Raw genomic sequence first — 23,931 nt, forward strand, 5'->3', positions numbered from 1 at the left:
ATGTCAATTCTTAAATATTTATTGGTTGAAACAGCTGCGTTTATTTTTACTGCTCCAATTTTTTGTGGCTTCTGCATAATTGGCTTACACTGCCATTATTATTATTATTATTATTATTATTATTATTATTATTATTATTATTATTATTATTATTATTATTATTACTACTACTACTACTACTACCATTTCATTTCAAGACATTTAAAAGAAATAATGCATATCATTCCCTTTGAAAAGAAGAAAGAAAAAAATTACATACACCACATTGTCTGAGTTAACTTATTTATGTTTTATATTATGATACTGTATTTAGACATGAACAAGAATGAAACTAAACATTAAAGCTGACAGAAACACATCAATATGCCAATACTGGAACAAAATTGCCTTATGTTCTGATCTTTATAATTCAGTTGCAGTTTCTCACTGCTTGCAGCTTGACATAAAAGTAGATTCTTTTAAATAGCTGGTGGATAAATATATGTATTGTTTCTTAAATCATTCTTCCATCATTTTAATTGCCAGAGGTCATTAATCTCTGTCTCACATTAATCTACTTTGAAGTGTATGTTTTCCAAAAATAAACTAAAAACTAAGCTGGAACTTAATATACAGTATAGGCATATATTTTTCCCTTTAACTTTAGGTTTTCTGTTTTTGTTCAGATTTAGTTTTTTCACCGTTTTCTATAGTTTTTTCTTATTGTAACATCCCTTGTTTTCCAGCAATCTTTAATTTAAAAATCTTCAACTGTATTTTGTTCTCTTAGTTTTATTTAACTTAACAGTCTTCCAAAAAAAAAAAAAAAAAAAAAAAAGGACACTAAAAACGATCAACCCAACTCGTTTTATTTTGGAAAGCCTAGCGGAAGTTGCGCAGCAGCTCCGTTGGCTACCTTGATGACCTCCGCGGCTTTGTTTTCACAACATACCAGACTTGGCCGAATAGGAAGTGCAACAACTTCACTTCGGAGCAACTTCTGATATCTTTTCGTCCTTTCAACCATTTTCTTTGTTGTGTTTCGCCTCTGGGAATCTGCCGCCGACGGTTTCAGGATGGTGAAAGTGTCGTTTAACACCGCTTTGGCCCAGAAAGACGTGAAGAAAGATGCTGAAACTCTGATCCCCGAGGACGAAACGGTGAGGCCGAAAATGGCTTTTTAAGCTGAACGGGGGGGGGGAGCGAAAACTAAAGTGTTTTTTAGCCCATTGGCGGTAGACCAACGCATTACGAACTAGTTTATGTTAATGTGGAACTTTCCGTTTAATAAAAAGAAAAAAAAAGTCGTATTTTGCCTGACATTAAAAACGTTAAAAAATTCGGAACTCGGCGGACGTTACTTCCTGATTTGGCTCTTAGTGTTTTATTGGACTTAAACACTAACAGCCATTAAAGGCACATTTTTACATACTTGTAAGATTTCGCTCCATTTTGTTTCGTTCCCACTCTTTAGGCAAAAGGATTTGTTGCCAAAATGAAATAATTTCGTAATAATCTTATGGTTTTAACAGCCGTCGGGCTTTTTGATGGAGGCCTGTCCGTTTAAGACCGCGGCGCGAGCGCAGTTGAGTTTCTTTTCCCTCTCGGTCTGTTTGGGAATCAAAACTTAAATAACGCATGTAACTGTTGTTTTTAAAAAAACCTAAGTCATAAAATAAACCAAAAAATAATAGTAAGGAATTAGTTTCACCTGTTTTACCAAGTAGGTTTAGGTATTTACGTGTGTAATTTGGTTTAATATCGCGATATTGAAGTATTGTAAACTGCTTAGTGACCTTATTTCACCGTGTTGAACAAATAACTTATAGCGGTTTACGACTAGAAATCTACAACACTTACAATTGAGTTTATTTCAAATTGAAATAGTCATTTTTATTGTAATTAGTCCTTTCGGAAACCTACTTTTTCAGTCCTGCTTTATCCTAATAGCTCTGTTGCAGGGTTTCTGGAGACTTGAGGAGAATTAGATTTCTTCCACTAAGCACATTGTTGAAAGAGATTGACTTTATATTGTTGGAAAGCTTTTAAAACTAGTTTTTATTTTTATTTTTATTATTTAACAATCGGTACTGTAGTAGCATGTGTCCTTAACCCTTTTCTGACTTAACTGCTCTCAAAACAAAGTCCATCAAAGTGGGTTGATGTGTCTACAGACCCCAAAATAGTAGGAGTTCCTGAGGTGCTTTTAATGAACAGGACAGACGATTTAGGTATTTGAGTTCTTATGTGTTGGGCCTGCATTGCTATCTTAACTGTGTCAGCACTATAAAAGCGAACGGCTAAGCAGAGGAAGTCCTTGTCATCACATGAACTCTCACTCCCTTGGACAAATCATGCTGTGTTTTGTTGGGCTATCTAATCTCCTGACAGTTTCAGAAGGGAACGCTTTCCTTTCTACAGCTGATGGAAAAACGTGAGCGTGTCAGCAGTAAAAACCCGTGCGAGTTCTGGACGGTTTCCCCTGGTGGGCCGGGCTCGCTCACATGCGAGTGCAGCTCCAGAGTGTGACAGTTTCTCCCGAGGCGGTCTCTCTCTTTTTTTCTTTTTCAGACTCATGCATTTCGCCTTCCAAAAAAAAAAACACAGCGAGGAACGCCTTGGCGATGCGACGCTTGCAAAAGAGAAATGATTCAACCTTTCAGAGCAGCGCGGGTGTTAAATCTGTAGGGGTGAAGTTCTTCACAATCGCTTTTTCTCAGCCAAGTTGCCACCCTGTTGTGAAACAAAGTTGTTTTTTTTCTTCTTATTCAAGCAGAGGAAGTTTTAGCTCTTTGCGTGCGAGAGACAGAGAGAGAGAGCAGAGTCTCAGCTCTGTGCAGATAAACTGTTTGCTCAATTGCAAAATCGGATGTGTGCGTTTGGTGCAAGTCGGAGATAAAGTGTGAGAGACGACATTTTTCTGTACATTTTATGAAGACGGTTTTTCAATCTCGGTTTCAACAACGTGGCTTTTGTGGCCTGCAGTCTTGATTGGTTTTCGATCTCGTTCTCTCTACCCCTTCTCTCGACGAGTTTGGCATTTCCTGTTTTGGGGAACGGATTGCATGCAAACACATAGCGGCTTCGCATTGAACTGGATAAAAAAAAAAAACAGAAAAAAAAGGGCTGGATCTGAAATGTTCTTATCAGCCTAATCCAACTCCTTTTATGATCATCCTAATCCTACAACAAAACACTGCAACTGAAATGCAATGGGCTGTTTTAAAGGATATGATGACAGTGTTAAAGTGATATAAAGTGACAAATTTTGTGGGGGTGGCCCACAAATTATTATTATAATTTAAAAAAAAAAAATTTTTTTTTACCCCTCCAGGGGGTCTTTTGTGGGCTCTAGTGTCCCTTATATGGCAGTAGGCTGACAGGAAACGGGGAAGAAGAGGGGGAAGACATGCGGCAAATGTCGTTATAATTTTTTTTTAATGAATGCATAGTTTGCAGACATTATACTTCATATAAGAGTCATACGTCCATATTATTACAACTCATGAGCGTTTGGGATTTGTATGTTGTTTTGAGACCATTTTCAAATGATGTCATGGTAATGGCATAAAAATGCAAGAGCACATTCTGAAAGATCAATACACTTTAAATTCTAATGAATATTTAACCCTGGAACTGGAAGACATTTTAAATAACCAGAATAAATAAACAAAACAACAGAAACGACAAGTAAAATGAATTATGATGGCTCTGTAAACCAAATTGTCCTTCAAAAAAAAAAAAAGGTCTAGTTGAGACCAAGGCACCACACTGAAGACTTTTCTCATCTAGTTTTTGGTAGAAAGAGGAAGAGAAAGGAGAAAAACAATAAATTGTGCAAATAGAAATTATTTATTTATTTATTATTTTAATTTATTAAACAATCGATTGATTTATTGCCTTTTGCGACAGCCCTGGTAATTTGCATTAGCAAAAATAATGTTTTTTTTTTTTAGTGAATAGGGTTTCCTGGTGTCCAGCCCAGGGGCCGGCATTCTTGTAAATCCGGCCCTGGATGTGTGGACTCTTTTTTTTCTTCTTTTTTTTCGTTGACCGCTTATTACTTGAAACGGTTTTGTTAATTGTAGGGATACATTATGATTTTAAGTCCTTAACTGCTACTTAGAAATAAAAAAAAAAGTTTCTTTAAGCTCCTCAACAAACAGGGAGTTTAGAGTAAATATGACCGCGCTTCTGTCAGCTTTCATTTCCCACATACCCAGATGCTCAGAGGAGCAAATTAGTCGGCCGACTCAGTCACAGACTGTAAACATGAAAAAGCTCCAGAGAATCAGAACGTGTTCGATCACGTTAGGCGTTTCCCAGCAGGAGTGATCCACTCGACAGAAGAACCTCCAAACACACGTTAATGCAGGGATTTCTGGGTCATGTTTAGGGCTGGATGATGGTGGTGTGTGTAGCAACAACTGTACGACTTGGAGACAAATACACAAGTAGACAGTGTTAATTAGACCTGTCACAATAACACATTTTGCTGGACGATAAATGGTCCCAGTTCTTACTGAGATAAATGATAATATTGTCATTTTGAGACAGTTTTCAAGTAAATGTATTGATAATGGCAAAATAACACAAGGACTGATAAACTTTCATTTTGTAAATTAACTGCAAGCCATGTTAATTATCCAGGCACACAACCAACACCTGGAATAATATCAGTTATGATGTCTCTGTTTGTTATTGCAACAATCATATGTAACATGTACTTTCAGAGAAGGCGCGTATCCAACTACTGACGGGAAAATTTAGATTTCCATCTGAAGTATTTTTTCTAAACAAAGTTGCTCCTGTCATGCCTCTCCTACATCCTTTCTACCACTTAAGCAACAAGAGTTACTAAATATATGACTGGCATAGAACCTGACAGCTTGGCACTTACATATTTAACTAACATTTATTGCCGTCCAAACAGTTTCTCTCCATATGCTTGTTGTTTTTGGTACATTTTATGATGGAGAATTATTTTAAATATTGTTACAGCCCTGATCCTGGTTAATTATTTAGTGAAACACACTTTAATAGGACATCTAATTCTCAAAACAATATAGCATTAGAACTGTGCAAATTAGTTCACATAAATGAGTATCTGTCTGTAAGCATTTCTTTAAGAGGAGAGATATTTAACCCTGGATGTTAAAAAGCAGCTTATTATTTATATTTACAGATTACGGCCTCTCTTTGTAACTTTTGTCTTTCCAATATAACTAGAGGCTCTAGATTTTAATCTGTAATATAGCCTTGAATAAGGGGTGCGAAATTATTGGGACCATTTATATGTGAAATGTGGATGAATTTTATTTCATTGGGACAATGATAAATATTGATATATACCTCAAACTTCTCATTAACTTTTACTGTTTATTTTCACTAGTTGTTTCATGAGCGCAGCAAAAGCAATTATATATATATATGTATTTTTTTAAAAATCAATAAATGGAGTTAGTGGTGCAATAAAAATGGCTAACAATACGTTTTACCATCACTTCTATCTGTATCTTAATCAATACTTCCAAATATGGAAATAAACTACATGTTTACCATCACAAATCAGCAGAATTTGATTAAAAATTTGAATTTGCTTCTTGTTCCCTCACTAGCGAAGGTGCTATTGCCTAGTAACGAGTCACTCCTTTGGTGATGAAAGTAATTAGGACTGACGATGACAGTAGCTGCTGCAGCTAAAAACATGCTGCAGGTTTGTTTCTGTGGAAACGGTGGCTTCGTGTCTCCCTCATGGAGACAATCATAGCTTTTCACTGCGGGCGAACCGACAACCAACTTTTCCTGCATGGAAATAGTTTCTACGGCTCAGGAAGCGGCTCCGCTGGTTTAGGAAGTATTCAAATGAATCCTCTCATCGTGTCGGTTATCGTTTACGTCTCCAGTGAAACCATGAAAATAATGATCATTTTAGTCGTCTGTGTGGGAAACAGACCCGCCTGCGTCGTAACCTGAACCGCCTTCAACGCCACCGTGTTTCTGTGTCACGAATCCTCTGTACTTGCAGGTGCAACAGAGGGGGCTTTCTCTTCCACTTTTCCCGAGTTTCCAGCGGCAGCGTTCAGGCGGCCATTTTCATTGCTTTCTCAGCAAACGTTAGGAGTTGGAAAAGGGGCGGCAAGATTCGTCAGGTGACCAGCTGAGCTGGACCGGACTGATTAGAGTGATGGACAAACACTGTAACCAGAGTACCGCAGTGTAAACCGTCTGATGAGCTGGTGTAGAGTGACTCAGAGTGTATATACAGCCCTCACTAGCGAATTTTTGAACATTTTTCTCTCTTTCTCTGCCTGGTGAACGCCACTGTAGTCTCTCATTCATCAGCTATTCTCTACAAAAACTTAAAAACCTCAACTAACGACCAGAAATGCTTTGGGTAAAATATTTAAACGGGAGTATTGTTTTAGGGTGTTTTCACACCTGATAGTCCGTAACAAACTCACTTCAATTGAGGCCGAAATCACACTGGCGGCAACCACAAAGGAAAAGGCGACAGGAAGTAGTTGGAGTGTAATGGCCTATCATGTTTTTTAATGACTTATTGCATGAACAAACTAATTCACTTGGGATTTATTATTTAATGGAAACACAGCAATTGTTCGACACTACCTGAATATTGACAAAGTTTTGCGCACATTTGTAAGGAAAACACAGCTGTTTTCACAAAAAAATAAAAAAAATTAAGTGGCGGGAAATTTTAACAGTTGCAGGATTTATTTTTTATCTTTTTTTTTTATTATTATTATTTCTTGTTCTAGCGCTAGACTCGCATGTTTGTTTTGGTTGCATTTACCCAGAATGCCCTGTGCTACAGTCTGCTTCCTGCTTTTGGAGTGTTCTCTAGTCCGCTTGGTGTTCTCGTATGTATTCAAACCGTGCCAGAGTTCACCTCACCCAAACTGAGACCAAGGTTTTTGGTTCGCTTTCTTGGAGTTCAGTTGGGCGTTCACACCTTCCCAAACGAACTGACTAGCATTCGATTGAAGCGGACCAAACACCCTTAGTTTCTAATTGCCTTCAGGGCCGTCTTTAGTAACACACATCCTCTGTGGTGTGTGTGATGTTGTTTAGCCTATTACAGACTCATGAGAAGCGTCTCCAGAGGATTTCAGATTGAACATACTTACAGTGCAGGTTTTTGTCTAGTGGGTGCGTGCTGGATTAGACTTGTTGATAGCAGCTTTCAGCCTTCAGTCCCCTTCAGACATGTCCTGCTTTCTTCTGTAAAGCTTTATGACATTGTAAGTAAATTGTTACATTTAGCTTCTACAGATATATCTGAATCAACATGTGGAGCTAACGTTTTCAATAAACTCATGTTATTTTTTGCAACCCTAACATGATTTCTGTTAATAATTTGGCCTCTAGCACATCTTAGAGCAAGTTCTGTAAGTTCACTCTAAACATGAGTGAAGATGACTCTGTAGGGAAACCCCAGATGGAGGGGAAAGCTAACCTTTACCCAGATCAATTAAAAATCCATTTAGAGGCAGTAGACATTGCTCTTTGTGTTTTCTGCTTTCCCAACTACCAATGAACAGGCAGCTGAGTTTTCAGTTGGAACTTTATCTATGCCCAGTGCGGATTTATAATCGAACTGCCATTATCTCCATTTTGGTTATTTTAGTAGATAGAAAAGCAGAGTTTGAGAGGAAAATGACTTGGAGGATGTTTCCCAATAAGTGTTGCAGGCCTAACTTAACCTCTAGCTGGTTTATCTTGAGGTTGACACGATGGCGCGCCGCAGCTTATCCCCTCACAGGTTCACACGTCACTCTGCGCGCTGCGCTGCGCTGCCGGCCCCGTGTATCAAAGGTCTCCGCTGAGCCAACTCTCTGTTAGACAGCAGCAGCTGCAGTGTTTGAGTCGGGAGGTGTAGCATTATCACCTTTCCCCACACGGATTTCTGAAGAAATACACTAAAATCTGGATGTGGGATATGAGAGTCTTATGGTTCCAATTGTTATGTTAAGGTCCAAGAAAAAAATGATAGAAATTTGGAGAAATCAGAACTTTTTGCCACAGTGGAGCTGACAGTCTTTTTCTACAACACATAAAATATTGTTGTTTTAAGATACTAGAAGAAAACCGTTCAGATTGAGCTCTCAACATAGTATTTGAGCTAGAGTGCCCAATTTACAAAAAACAAAAAAGTGTAAATATTTTTGTTTTTAATCAAAGATGTGAGTTTTCAAATGAAAAACGATCACAAATAGATCTAGTATTTGGTAGATCTATAGTTAAATTCCAGCTTAATATACGTTAGAAAAATATACTTGTCAGTGTATGCAAGCTGTGTGAAAATAGCATCAAAAACACACACACACAAAAAAAACGTTTTCTCATAATTGTTGAACAATTTGCAAAATTTGTCAAATCTAGAGTTTGGTTTTTCTTCAGTAAAATTACAGTTTTGATTTAATCACAATTAGACATAGTGGCGCACAATATATCAGCACTAACGTTGGTATTGGCCGATGTTAGTCGCTTTTAACATATCGGTATCGGTCCGAAATGAACAACCGATGTTTAGCTCCATCTTGTTCATCTATAAGGTCTTTTTTTCCAAAGGTGTCAAAATGGTTGTGGGCCTTAACAGCAATATTACTATCAGATATCGATATCGGTCCAACTTTTCATATTACCCAGTTATAAATATATAAATAGATCATTAATGGACGGAAAAGAGCTTAAAAACTATAAATAACACTTTGTGTAACAAGCTTTTCAAGCCTTTTTCTACCCAGTTTTGCCAGCTTATGTGAAGCGCAATAGACATTTGAGAAAAGTTTCCTATTTTGTGAGACGTGTTTCAGATTGTTTTGTCTAAATTAGAACAGCTTATTTTAATTGAGGCTGATCCTGTCGTTCCCCTGCTGAGCGCAACGAGGACAAAACGTCTTCTTAAAGCCTTCCCTGTGTTGTTGTGAAGTCCAAAGTACAGCTGCATGTAAAACTTGCTGTTACGTGGTTTGTTGTTTCACTTCTTACTGTTTGCGTTTGTTACGCCATGTCTGAAGTGACGCATTCAATGGACGACCAAAATACTAGTTGTTGTTTTTTTTCTTTTTAAATGCGGTCTTTGTAGTTTGTTGTTAGGCTTGTGGCTCATTTTAGCAACACAAATATTACAGGTAATCAGTTCACAAGACGTTTTTCAGTAGTGCTGCACCGATCCGATGCTGCGCTACCGATCCCGATATTGAAGCAAATTCTGTATCGGATATCGAGACAATGTGCCTGAACCATAAGGGCAGATCTAGTCAGTCTAATTCTATACTTTGTGTTCTTAGCGACGTCATGCTGTATTATTTATTTAACATTAAGAATTCCTAATTTCACCTTTTCAGACTGTTGTGAACGATTAGAAAGAAGATTTGTTGCAGTTTATGTTTTACATATCTGACCATGGTAGTGAATCTGTTGTTTGGTCAGTTTCAATTTCTTTATTATTTATTTTACATTGGCTGTTTTACTCCTAATTGCACTGACTGAACAATTTAAATTGATTGTTGTTTGAGCAAGCTTGTAAAGCTAGCTAAATTTGTAATTCAGTAAATTTATGTCTAAAAAAAAAATCTAACGTTTTAACTCAATTCAGCACTGTTCTTCTGTATCGTATCGGCCGATTCTACCAATATCTGTATTGGTGTCAGAAGTGAAAAAAGTGGATCGGTGCGTCCCTATTTTTAAGGTTATTCTTACTGAAATGTTCTCATTTATTATAAGTAGAGCAAAACCAAATTTAAAAGAAAAAGTCATTTGTTGTTTGATATTAATCAAGAAAAGAACCCGATCTTGAACCGATCAAAAGAAAAGTCATTTTTTTCTGCTCAGATGACCTGATATGTTTATTCTCATCAACTTTGAAGATGAAAACCTTTGAAAATCAGATTCCCATTTGGTGGAGATCCTATAAAAGATTTGAAGAAAGAATGTTTTAGCTAGGTGTGCTGTTTGCCAGAAGGCTAATCATTAGTGAAAATAGTTAGATATTGCGTTTTATGCGGCTGTTGCAGTCAGCCTCCTCACCACATCATGAAACTGCTTGTGTAGGCAGTGGAGTTTCCTTCCCTGCGCCACTTTCTGTCAACTCAAATCATCTTCTGAGCTGTTTTATTCCCGTTCAGGAGGAGCTTTCTGGTCCACTGACCCACTGCTACACCTTCACATGACGATACAAGTTTGGATCACCGACCAAACATCTTGTTGGCTGCACAAGCGGTTTTCCAATCGGGCACTCTCTGGTTATCATCTCAGGCATGTGGACCGCTTGAAAAGGATTACAGCCTAATCAAGCAGAGAGGGACTCAGCCACAGAGCTCTTTGGCTCCCTCCCACCGAGCGCCGCCGGCCCACCACAACTCAAGAAGAGGGTGAGAGAGAGGTGGACTTAAGCAGACAGGCAGGAACCGAGTTTGGCAGCGCTGGGGTCCAGACAGCGCAGGTTCACACGACCGCTTCCCTCTTTTACCGCTGATGCTTAGCGCAACTTCATAAGCCGGGCATAATGGCGTCCTAAGAACAAGGCTGCTTCTTAGTGCCTCCTCCCAGACTCCTTAAAGCCGGCCGTTTTCTAGTGGAAGAGGAGGATTTAACTGTTTGTAAATCACTTAAACTAATCACACTGCGTTTTGTGAAGCTAAGTAATCCTCATGCGCGGTCTTAAGAGTCGGGTCATTTGGGTCCCCGCAAGCTTCTTACTCTGTACGCGGTCTGGTGGGGGGCGCACTGACTCACAAAGGTTTTTTTGTTTGTTTTTTTTTGGTTTTTTTGTCTGTGTTGGTTTTTGGGAACTGACGGTCCGACGGGACACCCCCCCACAACCCTCATACCCTCCTGACCGTTGCGCTAAGAAAACTAATAGCATTTGTTGCATTTGAGGAATTTTCCAAGAAAACCTACTTTGGTTATTTGGGAGTGCACAAACCTTTTCTAGCATTTTCCTCTGAAATTCTTGGCATCAACAAAGTACTGATCTAATCCTCTAACCAGTCCTTCTCGGTAGCAGCGTAACCTACCGGCTGCTGGTAGAGTTGAGGGTTTAGAGTTTCATGTGTTTGTGTCGGTGCACTGAAATTAAAGCTGTTCTGGACAATGATACTCGGCCGTCGACACAGAAACGCAATCCTTCGCTCCCTTTGCTCAGTGGAAAAAATACTTTGAGCCAATTAGCTCTATTTCTATATGATATGGTCTTATTCATAGATAGAGAAATAGATAAGCATGCCTTTAAAATAAATCCTTAGCTTTTAGTTACATAAAACATTTTAAACATAAATAATTTTTATATTTTAGAAGGGATTACGTAGAATTAATATAAAAATGTAAATATATATTTTTGATGTTTATTTCATATGCATCTCTTGGCCTTTTTATGATGCTAATTAATTATTGATTCAAAATAAATTCAGACTGTTTTCTAGATCAATGCTGTTATATCTATATAGTAATGTTTACAGACCTGCTAGCGACTCAGGATTTAGTCTTACAAGCCAGACTAAGATGTCTCCTTCAGCGCAACATTTTTGTCGTTTCTTGACATCTAGTGGCTTTTCAGACCGTTGTACAACTTCATTATTTCAAGAAAACACAGGGAACTAGAAACTGAAGACGCATTGAAGCGATGGCGCAGGCGTTCCTCCACCTGCTCCACTTAAATAGGCACTTCATTTATTTTCTCCAGAATTATCTTACAGAAATGACAATGTTGACTTTGAGATTCTAAAAGCTTGAATTTACTCCCACATGGAGTAAATTATGGAAAAGTTCAGGAAGCTATTTATCTGTGAAATCCTTGTCAGTGCAGCTCATTTAACATTTTATTTACATGTATCATTTTCTGTGTGCAGGGTTTAACCCAGTGTATGGAAAGCCTGGCGGGCCACCAGGTTTTACTTGCGCCCCCACCAGACTTTTATTTTTTTATGTTGGCTTTTCTAAGACTTTATAGTCGGTGTTCAGGGATTGTTCATTATGTCAACCAATTACACATAATCACCTAGTGATATTTTCACATTTCCTGTCAACTTCAAAGATTTTTTTAACTGCAACTAAATGTGAGCATTGAATTTACATTTCACATAGAAAATACAAACCAACTAAAATCACTGTTAGTCATATCATTTTTAAATATTAACCATTACAATAACTGGGATTGTTACAATGTTCTGACCACGTTATAGACTCTTTACCTTCTAAAATGTTGTATGTTGCTTTAAACAAGTGGCACCAAACCTATGGCAAATTTAGTTTGAATGCATGGTACATATAAGTAATTAGCCAACGCTAGTAATATATTGTGATATTTTGTGAAGGCCTAAACACCTCTGCAGTGTTTTTCTTTCTACACTATTTTTCTTTCATTTTTCTCTTGTAGCACAGTTGGTAAATGCAATAATAAAGGAAATAAAAACTGAATAAAATCAGCCAATAGTTGTAAGAAATTGTACGAAGGAAGTGTTTGCAAGAACTCTCTTTTTAAAACCTCTGTTTAGATCATCAAAATCGAACAGAATTATTTTAAAATGGGAAACGAGAGTGGTTGTTCATTATTTCTGCGTACATCATGTTAGAGCTCTGTTCAAAACCAGCAAATTATTAATCTAATAATAACAATAGCCGTCACTCTGATGAATTACAAGCTCACCCAGGCATTATTGAAAGTGTAGAAGTGCCAAACATAATCACCTCAGTGTGCGCTGTGAGTGAAGATGATATCTTTACACCTCTGTCTGTCTGATTACATCACGGCGTGACATGATCATAGGTCATTTCAGCTTCCTCAGAATGAGCTGCGTCTACAGATAACCTTAACAAAGATGTGTGTGATACAAATAGGACAGCCTAGAAAGGTCGGCCATTTTAAAAGGTAAAGTGTCTCCTTCCTTCCTGTTCGGTAGAGTCAATGAGGCATAAACATAGATTTCATGCCTTGTTTAGAAACAGTCTGCATGTAACATCAAGTATCTACTGCTCTACATCCTGCGCACCATTTTTAGTAGTTTTTATTTTAGTTTTGATTACTGATGCCATACCTCACATATTTTAGGTTATCTGTGTTTATATTCATGCTTATTTCGATTTTTAGGCTGCTTTTGTTTTGCCCATGTAATTAGTCTCCAAAGTTTAATTATCTACATAATCTTTATAGCATGTAAAGCCCAAATCTGTGGTAGAAAAACTGCTTAACAGCTGAAATTAGTTTCATGAGGGACAAAAGGTCTCGACCAGAATGTCCCTTAATGCGTTTCCATTACACATGTGCGCCACACTTTGTTGAAACACAATTTGGTAATTGCCGTTTCTCTGTTAAATAAGAAACATAATTAAAGCACATGTGAATAAGTTTGTTCATGCCATAAGTCATTTAAAAACGCAGCAAGCCATCATTCTCCTCCCACCACTTCTTGTCTTCTTCGTGGTTTTCGCCAGTAGCATCAGCCGAGTTGTTGATCACGTGATTTGCGTGGTGCAAAAAAAGTATTTCTGTCACAGTTTTGCGAAGTACGCTAGTTTTGATACGGCCGAAAAACCACCTCAAACGTTTTATCAAAAAACGTGAATTTTTTGACGCCTTTCCATTAAGCTAGTTTGTTTTCGTAATTCCAACTTGCACAACTGTACGGCCAATGGAAGCGTAGTTAGAGACTCCCTAAGCCATCAAGTTAGACCAACTTCATGAAAAAAAAAAAAGTTTACTGGTGATGTCTTTCTTCTTATGAACATCTCTTTTTTTTATGTCATTTGCTTTTGCGTCATTTCGATCACGTTGAATAACCCAGACGGGGCGATCAGACCACGGCTTCGTTTTAAGAAGACTTTCAGGCGACTGCACATACCGTTCCCCCTGCGTGTGAGGCATCAGCATGCTTGAATGTGCAGACAGAAGAGTGTGGTAATGAGGGCGTGTGCGTTGCGGTTGTGAAACGCTCGTCCGAAGGCCTGTCGGGTCTTGTTGGAGACGTTCTACGGTGAGGTGGTAAAACAGGAAAATCGGAGCGTCTGCATCCAGAGGCGACTTCCAGAAACGTCCTGACGTGTGGAAGGCCTGCTTGTCTTCTAACTCCCACTTAGGACTAAATAAAGATTGAAATAGAGATAAATATCAGATTAACTTATCATCATAACCACACATTTAAGTATGTTTTTTGTTTGTTTGTTTTTTACCTTTGTACATGGAAAACAGTGTTCAAGTATTTAGTAAGCATCACTTCTTTCCATCCACTCCCTACATGTGTGTGGGCTCCCTCTAATAAAATCAACCTTTAATCTTTAACCTGCCAAGCCTGTATAAACCAGTGTTGTATAGTAACAAAGTACAAATACTTCACTACGTTACTTAAGTATAGTTTGGAGTACTTCATACTTTCCTGGAGTATGAAAATTTTTGATGACTTTCACTTTTACTTCACTATATTTCCGAACTTAATTGCGTACTTTTACTCCGATACATTTTCAATGTGTGGTTTAGTTACTCGTTACAAAAACGCGAGAGAGAGAAACAAAGTGTTTTGACCCCACCTACTGATTAGCAAGTAGCAAGCAGGCTACCGAACAAAGTCCGTAGCCTGCTTGCCTGGGCTTGTTCATCACCTCCAATAGGATACACCTGCTTAGCTTCTCCCAGTGTTGGGGAAATTAGAACACCTTGCAGCAGGTGAGTGGGAGGGTCGAACAGAGAAGCGTGCTGCCCGCACTGACGCGGCTCAGGGATTACGTGACACGCAGCGCCGTGCCCTATAATGCACTGTAAGCTATGTAATGTATTTTGAGGCAATTGACCAAAATCCCGGACAATTTTTAAATTCCCCCCGGACATCTTTTTAGGTCTGAAAAGTAGGACATGTCCGGGAAAAAGAGGACGTCTGGTCACCCTAGTTCAATGGGGGACAGAAGCCATAGCGATAGCAATTTAGACTAAATGTAACGAATATAGGAAAGGCATGCAAGTTCAAAACCACAAACCATTAACATGTGCTACTCTTTAAAACTGGAACAATTTATTAGCAGGTTTCATTTTGCCTGCACTTGGTTGGGTACATTATTTTAAGTTTATTTGACAAGTTTACCAAAATATAAGAAATGTCATTCAAACTTGCCTTGTTTTACTTTTTACTTGTACTTTTCATTACATTACTTGAGTACATCCATTTTTACAGTAATTTCCATACTTAAGTACAAGAAGTTTCAGATACTTTAAGACTTTTACTCAAGTAACATTTCAGTCAGTGACTTCGACTTTTACCAAAGTCGTATTTTGGAGAGGTACTTGTACTTTTACTTGACTCTGAGATTTCAGTACTTTATACAACACTGGTATAAACCTACACACAGAACCGAACCTCCTGATTAAAAAAACAAAACAACCTCACAGCACCTGGTTTAGGGTAACAGGGTGGTTTAGGGGAATGCCAAGCTGAAAAGTACTCAAATGAACATCTTATTTTCCGACAAAAATCTCTCTCCGTTGTAGTTTTTGGCTCGTCAGACTCGTTTCTGTAGCATGACCGGGAGCGGCTGGATATCTCTGTAGTAAACGCCGTTTGGACTAGGCTCGTTCGTGCCTCATTGTTGAGAACATTTGGAAGCCATTTGACAAAAACCGCCTGTTCAGAAAGCTCGGTTCTGAAGCTCAGCGTCATTTTCTCATTCGGGTTCCTCTTTTTTATCCTTTTTTAGTGTCGGTTCCTTTTTTTCCCAGCCTCAACGTCAAGACCCTCCTCAACGGCTTCCCAGCCCGTCAAAACTGACCACATCTTATGCAAAGGTCCTCTTTGCCCCAAAACAACTTTTCCTTGGTTCCTCTTTTTCTCAACAGTTGCTCTGCTCCTCTTATCGGTGTCCAGGAAGCGTTATTGTTTTTCTGTTTGAATTTCCTGTATGCTGAAGGGAAGCTCTGAAAGTGCTGACTGTCCAGCTGCGTTGTTTTTCTCGTGAATGAGGCGTTTTGTGCCAACTTCGGTTCAGACAAACGTTCTGAATACAAAAGCCGCACGTCACACTGGTCGGCGTTATTAATTGTTACGTCTTCTAAAACAACATGCTCTGTTAGTTCCGCTTTGCAATTATGCACTGCTTTTGGTTTGGTCTCGTTAAAAAAAATAGATCCAGTCAATTGTGGATTTTCTAACACGAAAACATAGGAAACGCTTAAGATTGAATGAATACTTTTGGGATAACAGCAACACAATGGCTACATAAAACAAACAAAAAAAGCCTTCTGTTATATTTTTACTCTTACTTTGTGTTGACGGGAGGAACAAGCATTGTGTCCTTGAAGTCAAACCAAGTCTGTGTGGAACATTTCACTAACAAGGGCAATTCAGATCACCGTTTATGAAACAAAGAAGACTGCATTTTGTCAAATACCATGATCAAATCGTTAAGCACATCGAATGTATTAATTAATATTCCAGTTATTATGAATCGAAGGCAGGCCGGGTTTTTAACCTCGATTCAAAGGAACTCCGTGTTTCTGCAGTTTTGCAATTTTCTGGGAGTTCCAGGTTTGTGGTGCATGGAGGCTGAATGTTTTTTAAAAAAGAAAAAAATATCCAGTGTGTTGGGAAACATTTTCTTAAAAAAACAAACCCAACATACATACATGAATAAAAAGATCTCTAAGCCAAAAATCGACTTTGAAAGTTAAAACAGTTTGTTGCTTTCCTTCCTGTTCCTGCTTTGTGCCGCCTGTCGCTGTCTGTGGGAACAACAGCAGGAAGTGTTGGTGTCCCTGAGCTGAACTGGATGGTTTTGCTGTAAACAGACGACATGGCTGCTGTTCAGAGATTCATTTTAGTTTTACTTTCAAGTTGTGCCATATCAAAAGGGGAATAACACAGATGTTGACTATTTTACAACTTGTAGACTTGGACTTTGGCGTTTCTTGGAAGAGCCTGCTGTTTCCTCACGCTTCTCTTCTTCTGATGGGGGTTTACACAAAACTGCAAGACCTGACATAGTTCAGCTCACGCAAACAGGAAGCAAGGCCAGGCACAATTAGGTGGTTTTGAATGAAGTCCTTGCACTTTTACACAGATATACTGTATATGTCTGTCTTTCAGACTTGGTGCTTAGATTCTGCAAAGTGAGGTTGAGAAACATTACTCGTCTGTTTCTCGTTTCACTGTTTCTTTTGTTTGTTTGTTTTCTCCTCCCTCGGTCTCCGTGCATTGTGGTCTGCTTTGTGATGAGTCACGCTATCCTCTATGTTCTTGTAAAAAGATGTGAAACCTTCATCTGATCTAATAGAAAATAAAGTGTTTGTCTTTTTTGCACAAAGACCCACTTTGGCCTGCCGTCACACCCTGGCCTCTGGTTGGTGGAACAGATCCACTTTTTTCACTTCTGATACCGATACTGATATTAGGTTTAGTGTTGGCGGATACCGATCCGATACAAAAAAAACTTTAAACGTTTTTCTTTCATTTTTTTTAACGCAGACATAAATGTACTGAATTACAATTTTTTTTTTTTTTGAGAACTCTCCACCAATACAGCAGACTTAAATACACCAAGCTTGGTCAAACATGCAAAAGCAACTTTAATTTGTACAGTCAGTACAATTAGTCGTATAACAGCCAGTTGTCACACAAACAATAGACTGACCGCTAACACTTTATTTGATGGGTTGTGCATAAGACTGATATGACGTGACACCTGCCATGAATATGAAGGAGTCTTTATGAATGTCTATGACTGTTATCATGAAGTGTCATTCAGTAAATAATGAGACTTTTAATTCAAAGTAACTGTAAAGGTTTCATTAAAAGTGCCAACATTGCAATATTTTGTAAATAATGACACTTTAATGCAAAGTTGGCACTTTTAATGCAACTTTTAGAGCAACTTTGCATTAAAAGTGTCATTATTTACCGAATGACACTTCATGACAACAGTCATAAACTCCTTCATGTTCCTAGCAGGTGTTATGTCATGTTTATAACAGTGTCATATTGGTCTTATGCACACCCCGTCAAATAAAGTGTTACCGACTGACCTTGGTCAAATATGTAAAAAAAAAAAATACATTCAGAAAACCTTATTTCAGATGGTTCAGACATTTCAATTAGGAATTATAGGTATAATGTTAAATTAGCCCCACTACAATAAGAAATTTTGCTAGACGATAAATTGTCGCAGACGTTTTTGTGAGAGATGATAATTTTGTTGTTTTGAGACCAGATCGATGAACTTTAAATTTTAATGAATTTAACACTGGACCTGGAAGACATTTTAAACATCTAAAATAAAGAGAACAACAGGAACAACAAACACAAAAAATGAATTGCAGCGTGTCTGTCAACAAAATTGTCTTTAGCTGAGACCAAAGCACCAGACTGAAGACTTTTGCCACCCAGTTTTTGGTAGAAAGAGAAAAACGATGGATCGTGCAAATGGAAATGATTGAGTTTCTTATTTTGTTATGCGATTGATTGATGTATTGCTTATTGCGACAGGCTTATGTAAAATTAATAATAAACACATGGCTTCGCTTGGAGCACAACACATAGAGTTAGACTGAGGACGATAAACTGCAGTTCATGTTAAAGACCCCTTCAGCTGTCTATTTAAATAAAAGCACAGGTGAAACAATACCTAAAGACATAAGTCATTGTGTTATTAATGGGGAAGCTAGCAGCAGTCGACCAATCCCTGACAGCCTCTCTTCTCTCTCCCCTGCAGGATGCCGAGGCGGCTGTGCTGGTCCGTCGCCAGTCTCGAACCTGGTGCTGGTGCATGTGTCTGGGGCTGGCCCTCATGCTGTCTGGGGTGGTGGTGGCAGGAGCCTACCTCTACCACTACTACAACCTGGAGGTGAACACAAAGCATTATAGCGCTGCGGAAGTATCTCAAGTGAGGACACAAAAAGATGTGGGATATTGGGTATTTCTGGCAGAGTCCTGTGTCTTTTCTTCACCCCACAAGGTTTCCATGGAGTTTAGGTGTGAAGACAGGTCTAGTGACATAACCATCTGTCCAATCATTGTCTATATACTTGGTTATTCTTGCTGGGTCTGGCGTCTTATTTCCAGCAGTCATTGGGCGAGAGGCGGGGCGACACAATGACACACAAACACACTCTAAGGGCAATTTAGAGAGACCAATTAGTATTCATGTTTTTGGTCTGTGGGAGGAAGCCCGAGTTCCCAAAGAGAACGCCATGTAGGCACAGGGTCGACATGCCAACTCCATGAAGAAAGAAGCCAGGTTGGGATTCCAACCCAGGACTTTCTTGCTACAACGAAACACCAATGTATGGATAAGCGGGCAGACAGTAGGACTGAGCGATGAAACGACAACGATATCTGTTGGGATGGACACACGATCAACATTGATAGAAAATACTTCAAATAGGACGTTCAATAGTTTCACTGAGCTCAAATCCAGAGCCGTACAACATTCTGGGGGAATGCAGGCAAAGGCCTCAACCACATTTAACCACTCAACCTTCCACAGGAAGCTAGGAAAAGTGGGTGACATCAATTAACTCACTCACTCTTGTTGGCTAGCAACAACCTGCTAGGTTTATAGTCGGCACTTTGAACCACGCATTGGCCTGGAATGCCAGCGAGGTCAATGCACGTGTGGAAATTTCACAATATTTTGATGTTTATTTTGACATTATTTTGACGTTTGAACGTGCAAACATCACGAACGACATGACGTTTGCACGTTCAATAGGCGTCCAAATATTATACGCCATTAACGTGTAAACAATGTGTAAAGTATGTGTGAACGGCACGTCAGCAAAGCGTAAAATATGCATTGCTCCGTTTCAAAAGCGCAACTAGAACTAGAAACATTTTCATCCGGATGTGAACCCTAGACGGATGGACGGCCACAATACATGTCTGTAGCGACTGGACAGGCACACTTAGTGTTTACAGAATCATCGTCAAAAATCTCAATATATGTTCCTATAAATGTTTTCTTTTTCTCCCCTTACCAAAGCCGGAAGATCAGGTCTTCTTCTGTGGTGTGAAGTACGAGGAGGACTACATGGTCCCCGATGAGGAGGTTTGTGAAAAATGCATTTTCTAACCCTAACTTTTTAAAAATTTAGCTGCCAGGCAAGCCTTATTTCAAAGCGACCATGTTGAGTCCTGTACCGGTGCGGTCCACAGGTGGATATGCCAAACAGGAACTTTGAGCGACTGCTGGAAGAGAAGATCAGGGTTCTGGAGCGGGACCAGGTGGAGTTCATCAACGTGCCCGTGCCAGACTTCGAGGACGGAGACGCTGCTGACATCGTCCACGACTTCCAGAGGGTGAGGAGCCGCACAACTCGGACAGAACAGAACGTTTGACGGAGGAGTGCTTAACGTGCCGTTTTTTTGTTTTTTTTCCCCCTCTCCCAGAGGTTGACCGCCTACCTGGATCTGCACCTGAACAAATGCTACGTCATCCCACTCAACACCTCCATCGTCATGCCTCCCAGAGATCTTTTGGATCTGCTCATGAATATCAAGGTAGCACAAGGTTTTTCCCTGTGACGCAAATCCAGTCTGATTTCCTCTCAGGGAACTCGACATGTGTTTGTTGTTAGTTGGTCGGAATGAAAAACGATCTAATTCTTTGTGACATCGTGGCGTTTTCGAAACGCTGTGACGTGTTGGAACAAATATTCACACAGCATTTTTTTCTCCCCTTAATGCAACACAAGGCCTGATGCAGCATGTGCAAGTCCAAAGGAATGCATACGTCACATTATTCTTACAACACTGAAGCAAAGTGTTATATTGTTGTTCTCCATGCACAGTAAATTTAGAGGAAATGCGGCCTCCAAAAAAGAGCTAAACCCAGAATGTAATGACGAATCTACGACAGCCTGTTACGGAAATTGTAGATCGAAGAAGAAAAGGGATAATTTTTTGCCCAAAAACTTTGAAGTTTTCTAGAAAAAAAACTTTAAAATTATTTAGTTTGAGAGGTCAAAACATTTGCTAAAAACAAAACCACAAATTTTGAGACCAGTCTCAGAAACTTTTGAGAAAAAACAACACAAAAAATTCTGAGTTGCAAATTTTTAGATTAATCTTAGGAACTTTTAAAAAGAAATCAAGAACGTTTCTGAGTTTGGAAAGTCAAAACGTTTGCTAGAAAAAACTGCGACATTTTGAGATTAATCTCAAAATTCCTTTGTTGGAAATTTCTGTTTCAGAAGTTGGAAAGTGTCACCTTTTGATACTCAGAAATGTACACATTTCTTTCTGGAAAATGTCAGAAGTTTTTTTTTGGCCCCACTCCCGTGCCTCTCCTTTTTTTTCTATCTGCAACGGCTCTGATACTCTGTTTACAAATCTCTTCTGGCGGTCGGCATTCTTTAGTCTGTTGCTACAGAATAAAACAGAAGAAGAAAGAAATATATTTTTTTTAAAAAGAGAGCGAGATGACCAGATTTCTCTGTGACAGAGATGTTTTCCCCCCTCTGCCAGTCTGGTTCCTACCTGCCCCAGTCGTACCTGATCCACGAGGAGATGATGGTGACGGAGCGTCTTGAGAACGTCGACCAGCTTGGGTTCTTCATCTACAACCTCTGCCACGACAAAGAAACCTTCAAGCTGCAGCGCAGAAACACAATTCTGGGTGTGTAGCTTTTCCACATAACACAACAACACACACACACACCAACAAAACACTGAACCACTCACCAGGTAAATGAACTTTAAGCACATATGATTTCCACATCTTAAAAGTTTTCAAACTTGACAGCCATACATTTGGCTGTATTTTCTTTTGGGATTTTGTGCAGTGCGTAACTGTTAAGTGGAAGGAAACGATAGTTTTCAACACATTTTTGATGTGGAAAAAAAAATCGACACTGTGAACACCGCCGTCCTCGAGTGTCCAGTGGAGAGATCTGGGTCCCAGCACCAGATTGTTGTGGACAAAAAAATGTATTGCCAAGCACTGTTAGATGAAAATTACTCATAACATTAATAAAATCTCAATGTATTACCTCCTAATGACATTTTCCACCACATTTTACAACATAAAAACAGAAAACATTTGTATTCAGCTGTTTTTAATTTCAAATTTTTTTGGAGTTCTTATTGTCTGTTTTTTCAAAATAGCTAAATCTTTTAGATATTGGATAAAAGGTACCCATGAACAACCATTTTTTTCCAAGTCTTGCTGCCGTTTTTCAATTGGATTTATGTCTGGCCTTTGACTAGGCCATTATAAGAAGCGACTGTACTTTGAGCAGAACTATTCGTAGCGTGTGTTCTTTCAGTTTTTTCTCTTTTTTCACACTTATTACTAAGTAGATGGCTTCTGAAGGCAATTGTGGTATTTTTATTAAGGGGTATTATGAAAAAGGGGGTTGAATACAAAAGGAGGACAGAGATGTTTCTGTCTACAAAGTTTTTCCTTCCACTTAACGTTTCTTGTGCTGGTCAGAAATCCAAAGAAAACACGTAAAAATTTGTGTTTGAAAAAATGATTAGATGTGGCGAAAATTGAAGGCCTTTGAATACGTTTCCAAGGCGACTGCTCTAACTTAGCAGAGGACCCAAAGTGCCGTTTACACGAGGTAACGAAGAATCTTTATTCCGTCTCACAGGTATGCAGAAGCGCGAAGCTCTCAACTGCCGCAAGATTCGTCACTTCGAGAACAAGTTTGTGGTGGAAACTTTGATCTGCGAGCCTTGAGACGCCTCGACCGCAGCTCTTAAAGTCGCAGGCGCCTGGGCGAGATCGTGTTCTTCATCGTCACCCATCTGTTTTTCTGTTCTGCAATAAAGAGTTTTGAGCAAGAGAGAGGAGTGAAATGTGAAGCTGTGTGGTAAATATCTACTGAATGTTAATTTAGGTAAAAGCTTATTATTTTCTGTTTCTTTTTCTGCTTGGGAATCATCTAGGATGCTATGATGCTTAGTCGAATATCCACGTATAAATTATTTTAATCGAAACGTCTGCGGAAAATAGCAACAGTTTGCTTCCATAGATATGGGTGTTGTTTGCAGTTCTTTAAGTATGAGTATAAAACCTTCGGAAACAGGGCATCCTTTGTACCGCTGATTGTGGTTTTCCGACCTCAGCAGACTAGGAAGACGTTTTTTTTAATGTTAGCTGTAGCTAGTAACTTGCTGCACCAATTGTCTGGAATACATTCTTAATAGGAAATTACAGAAAAATACTTTTCTTTAAACTCTGAAAACGACAGGCAAAAACTGGAAACGGAAATCCAGAGGAGTAAGGGCTAGCAGGAAGCACACTTATGTTAAGGTCTTTTTCAAATGTGTTTTTTTTTTCCTAAAAGTTTCAGTTTTGATAACTTTTCTTTTTGTTTTTCTTGTACTAATTTGTGTATATAAGCTCTTCAATGAACTCAATAAACCAAAAAGTGGATTTTAAATACCCCCCCCAGCTGTGTCTGCGTTGTCTTTAATTTATTCTCATTGATTTAATGGTGGCTTAACTATATTTCTTCTCAGCGTCACACAGGTTTAACATGCTAAATGTTGTATGGGTGCTGACAGGGTGTCCTCAGCAGCTGTCACTGCTCGTGTCATTTGATCGCAGTGGAAATTCATTTGTGATTAAAGTCTCTCCCCAGCTCCTAACACAGGAGGATCAGGGGAAAAGAACCTGGAGTTAAGATGGACGGGTCACTTTGAAAGCACAGAGGAGGGTTTTCACATCACAATTTGGGGGCGTTGCCATTACATTTACTCACACCACTGTATTAGAAATTAGTTTTATTCTTATGTTTATTTTTGATACTTTAACGTTTATATTTACTTCAGTTAATCTTTTTTTTTTAATACTGTAAATGTCATACCAAGTCACTGGTCATTTCCTTGCAGTCTAAAATAAGGTAAACGTATTTAGCTAGTTTTGTCAGAGTAATGGATAAAGAACCACAAACACTTTCTTGTCTTCTTTCATTCAAAGTTACATCGATTTTTTTTAATTTTTATA

The 23,931-nt window shown here is 38.8% G+C and overlaps 1 protein-coding gene across 2 annotated transcripts; it reads left to right on the plus strand.

Moving 5' to 3' along the window:
• Positions 1-894: 894 nt before the first annotated feature.
• Positions 895-23,376, plus strand: itm2b (integral membrane protein 2B). 2 transcript variants are annotated; one of them, XM_023337190.1, is made up of 7 exons: positions 895-1,139; positions 18,688-18,858; positions 19,957-20,022; positions 20,130-20,273; positions 20,364-20,474; positions 21,441-21,591; positions 22,571-23,376. In XM_023337190.1, exons 1-7 carry the CDS (start codon positions 1,056-1,058, stop codon positions 22,657-22,659), a joined length of 816 nt encoding a protein of 271 aa, XP_023192958.1. In that variant the 5' UTR covers positions 895-1,055; the 3' UTR covers positions 22,660-23,376. The 2 variants fall into 2 exon arrangements, with proteins under 2 accessions (XP_023192958.1, XP_023192959.1); XM_023337191.1 differs by having other exon boundaries at positions 18,688-18,819.
• The last annotated feature ends 555 nt before the right edge of the window (positions 23,377-23,931 follow it).

Source organism: Xiphophorus maculatus, chromosome 7 (genome assembly GCF_002775205.1).
Source record: "Xiphophorus maculatus strain JP 163 A chromosome 7, X_maculatus-5.0-male, whole genome shotgun sequence".
NCBI classification, from domain to species: Eukaryota; Metazoa; Chordata; class Actinopteri; order Cyprinodontiformes; family Poeciliidae; genus Xiphophorus; species Xiphophorus maculatus.

Bases quoted from the DNA above. Each gene is read 5' to 3' on its own strand.
- itm2b (XM_023337190.1), top strand. From the start codon at position 1,056: ATGGTGAAAGTGTCGTTTAACACCGCTTTGGCCCAGAAAGACGTGAAG. The intron at 1,140-18,687 runs GTGAGGCCGAAA...TCTCCCCTGCAG, and splicing joins TGATCCCCGAGGACGAAACG to GATGCCGAGGCGGCTGTGCT. The intron at 21,592-22,570 runs GTGTGTAGCTTT...TCCGTCTCACAG, and splicing joins GCGCAGAAACACAATTCTGG to GTATGCAGAAGCGCGAAGCT.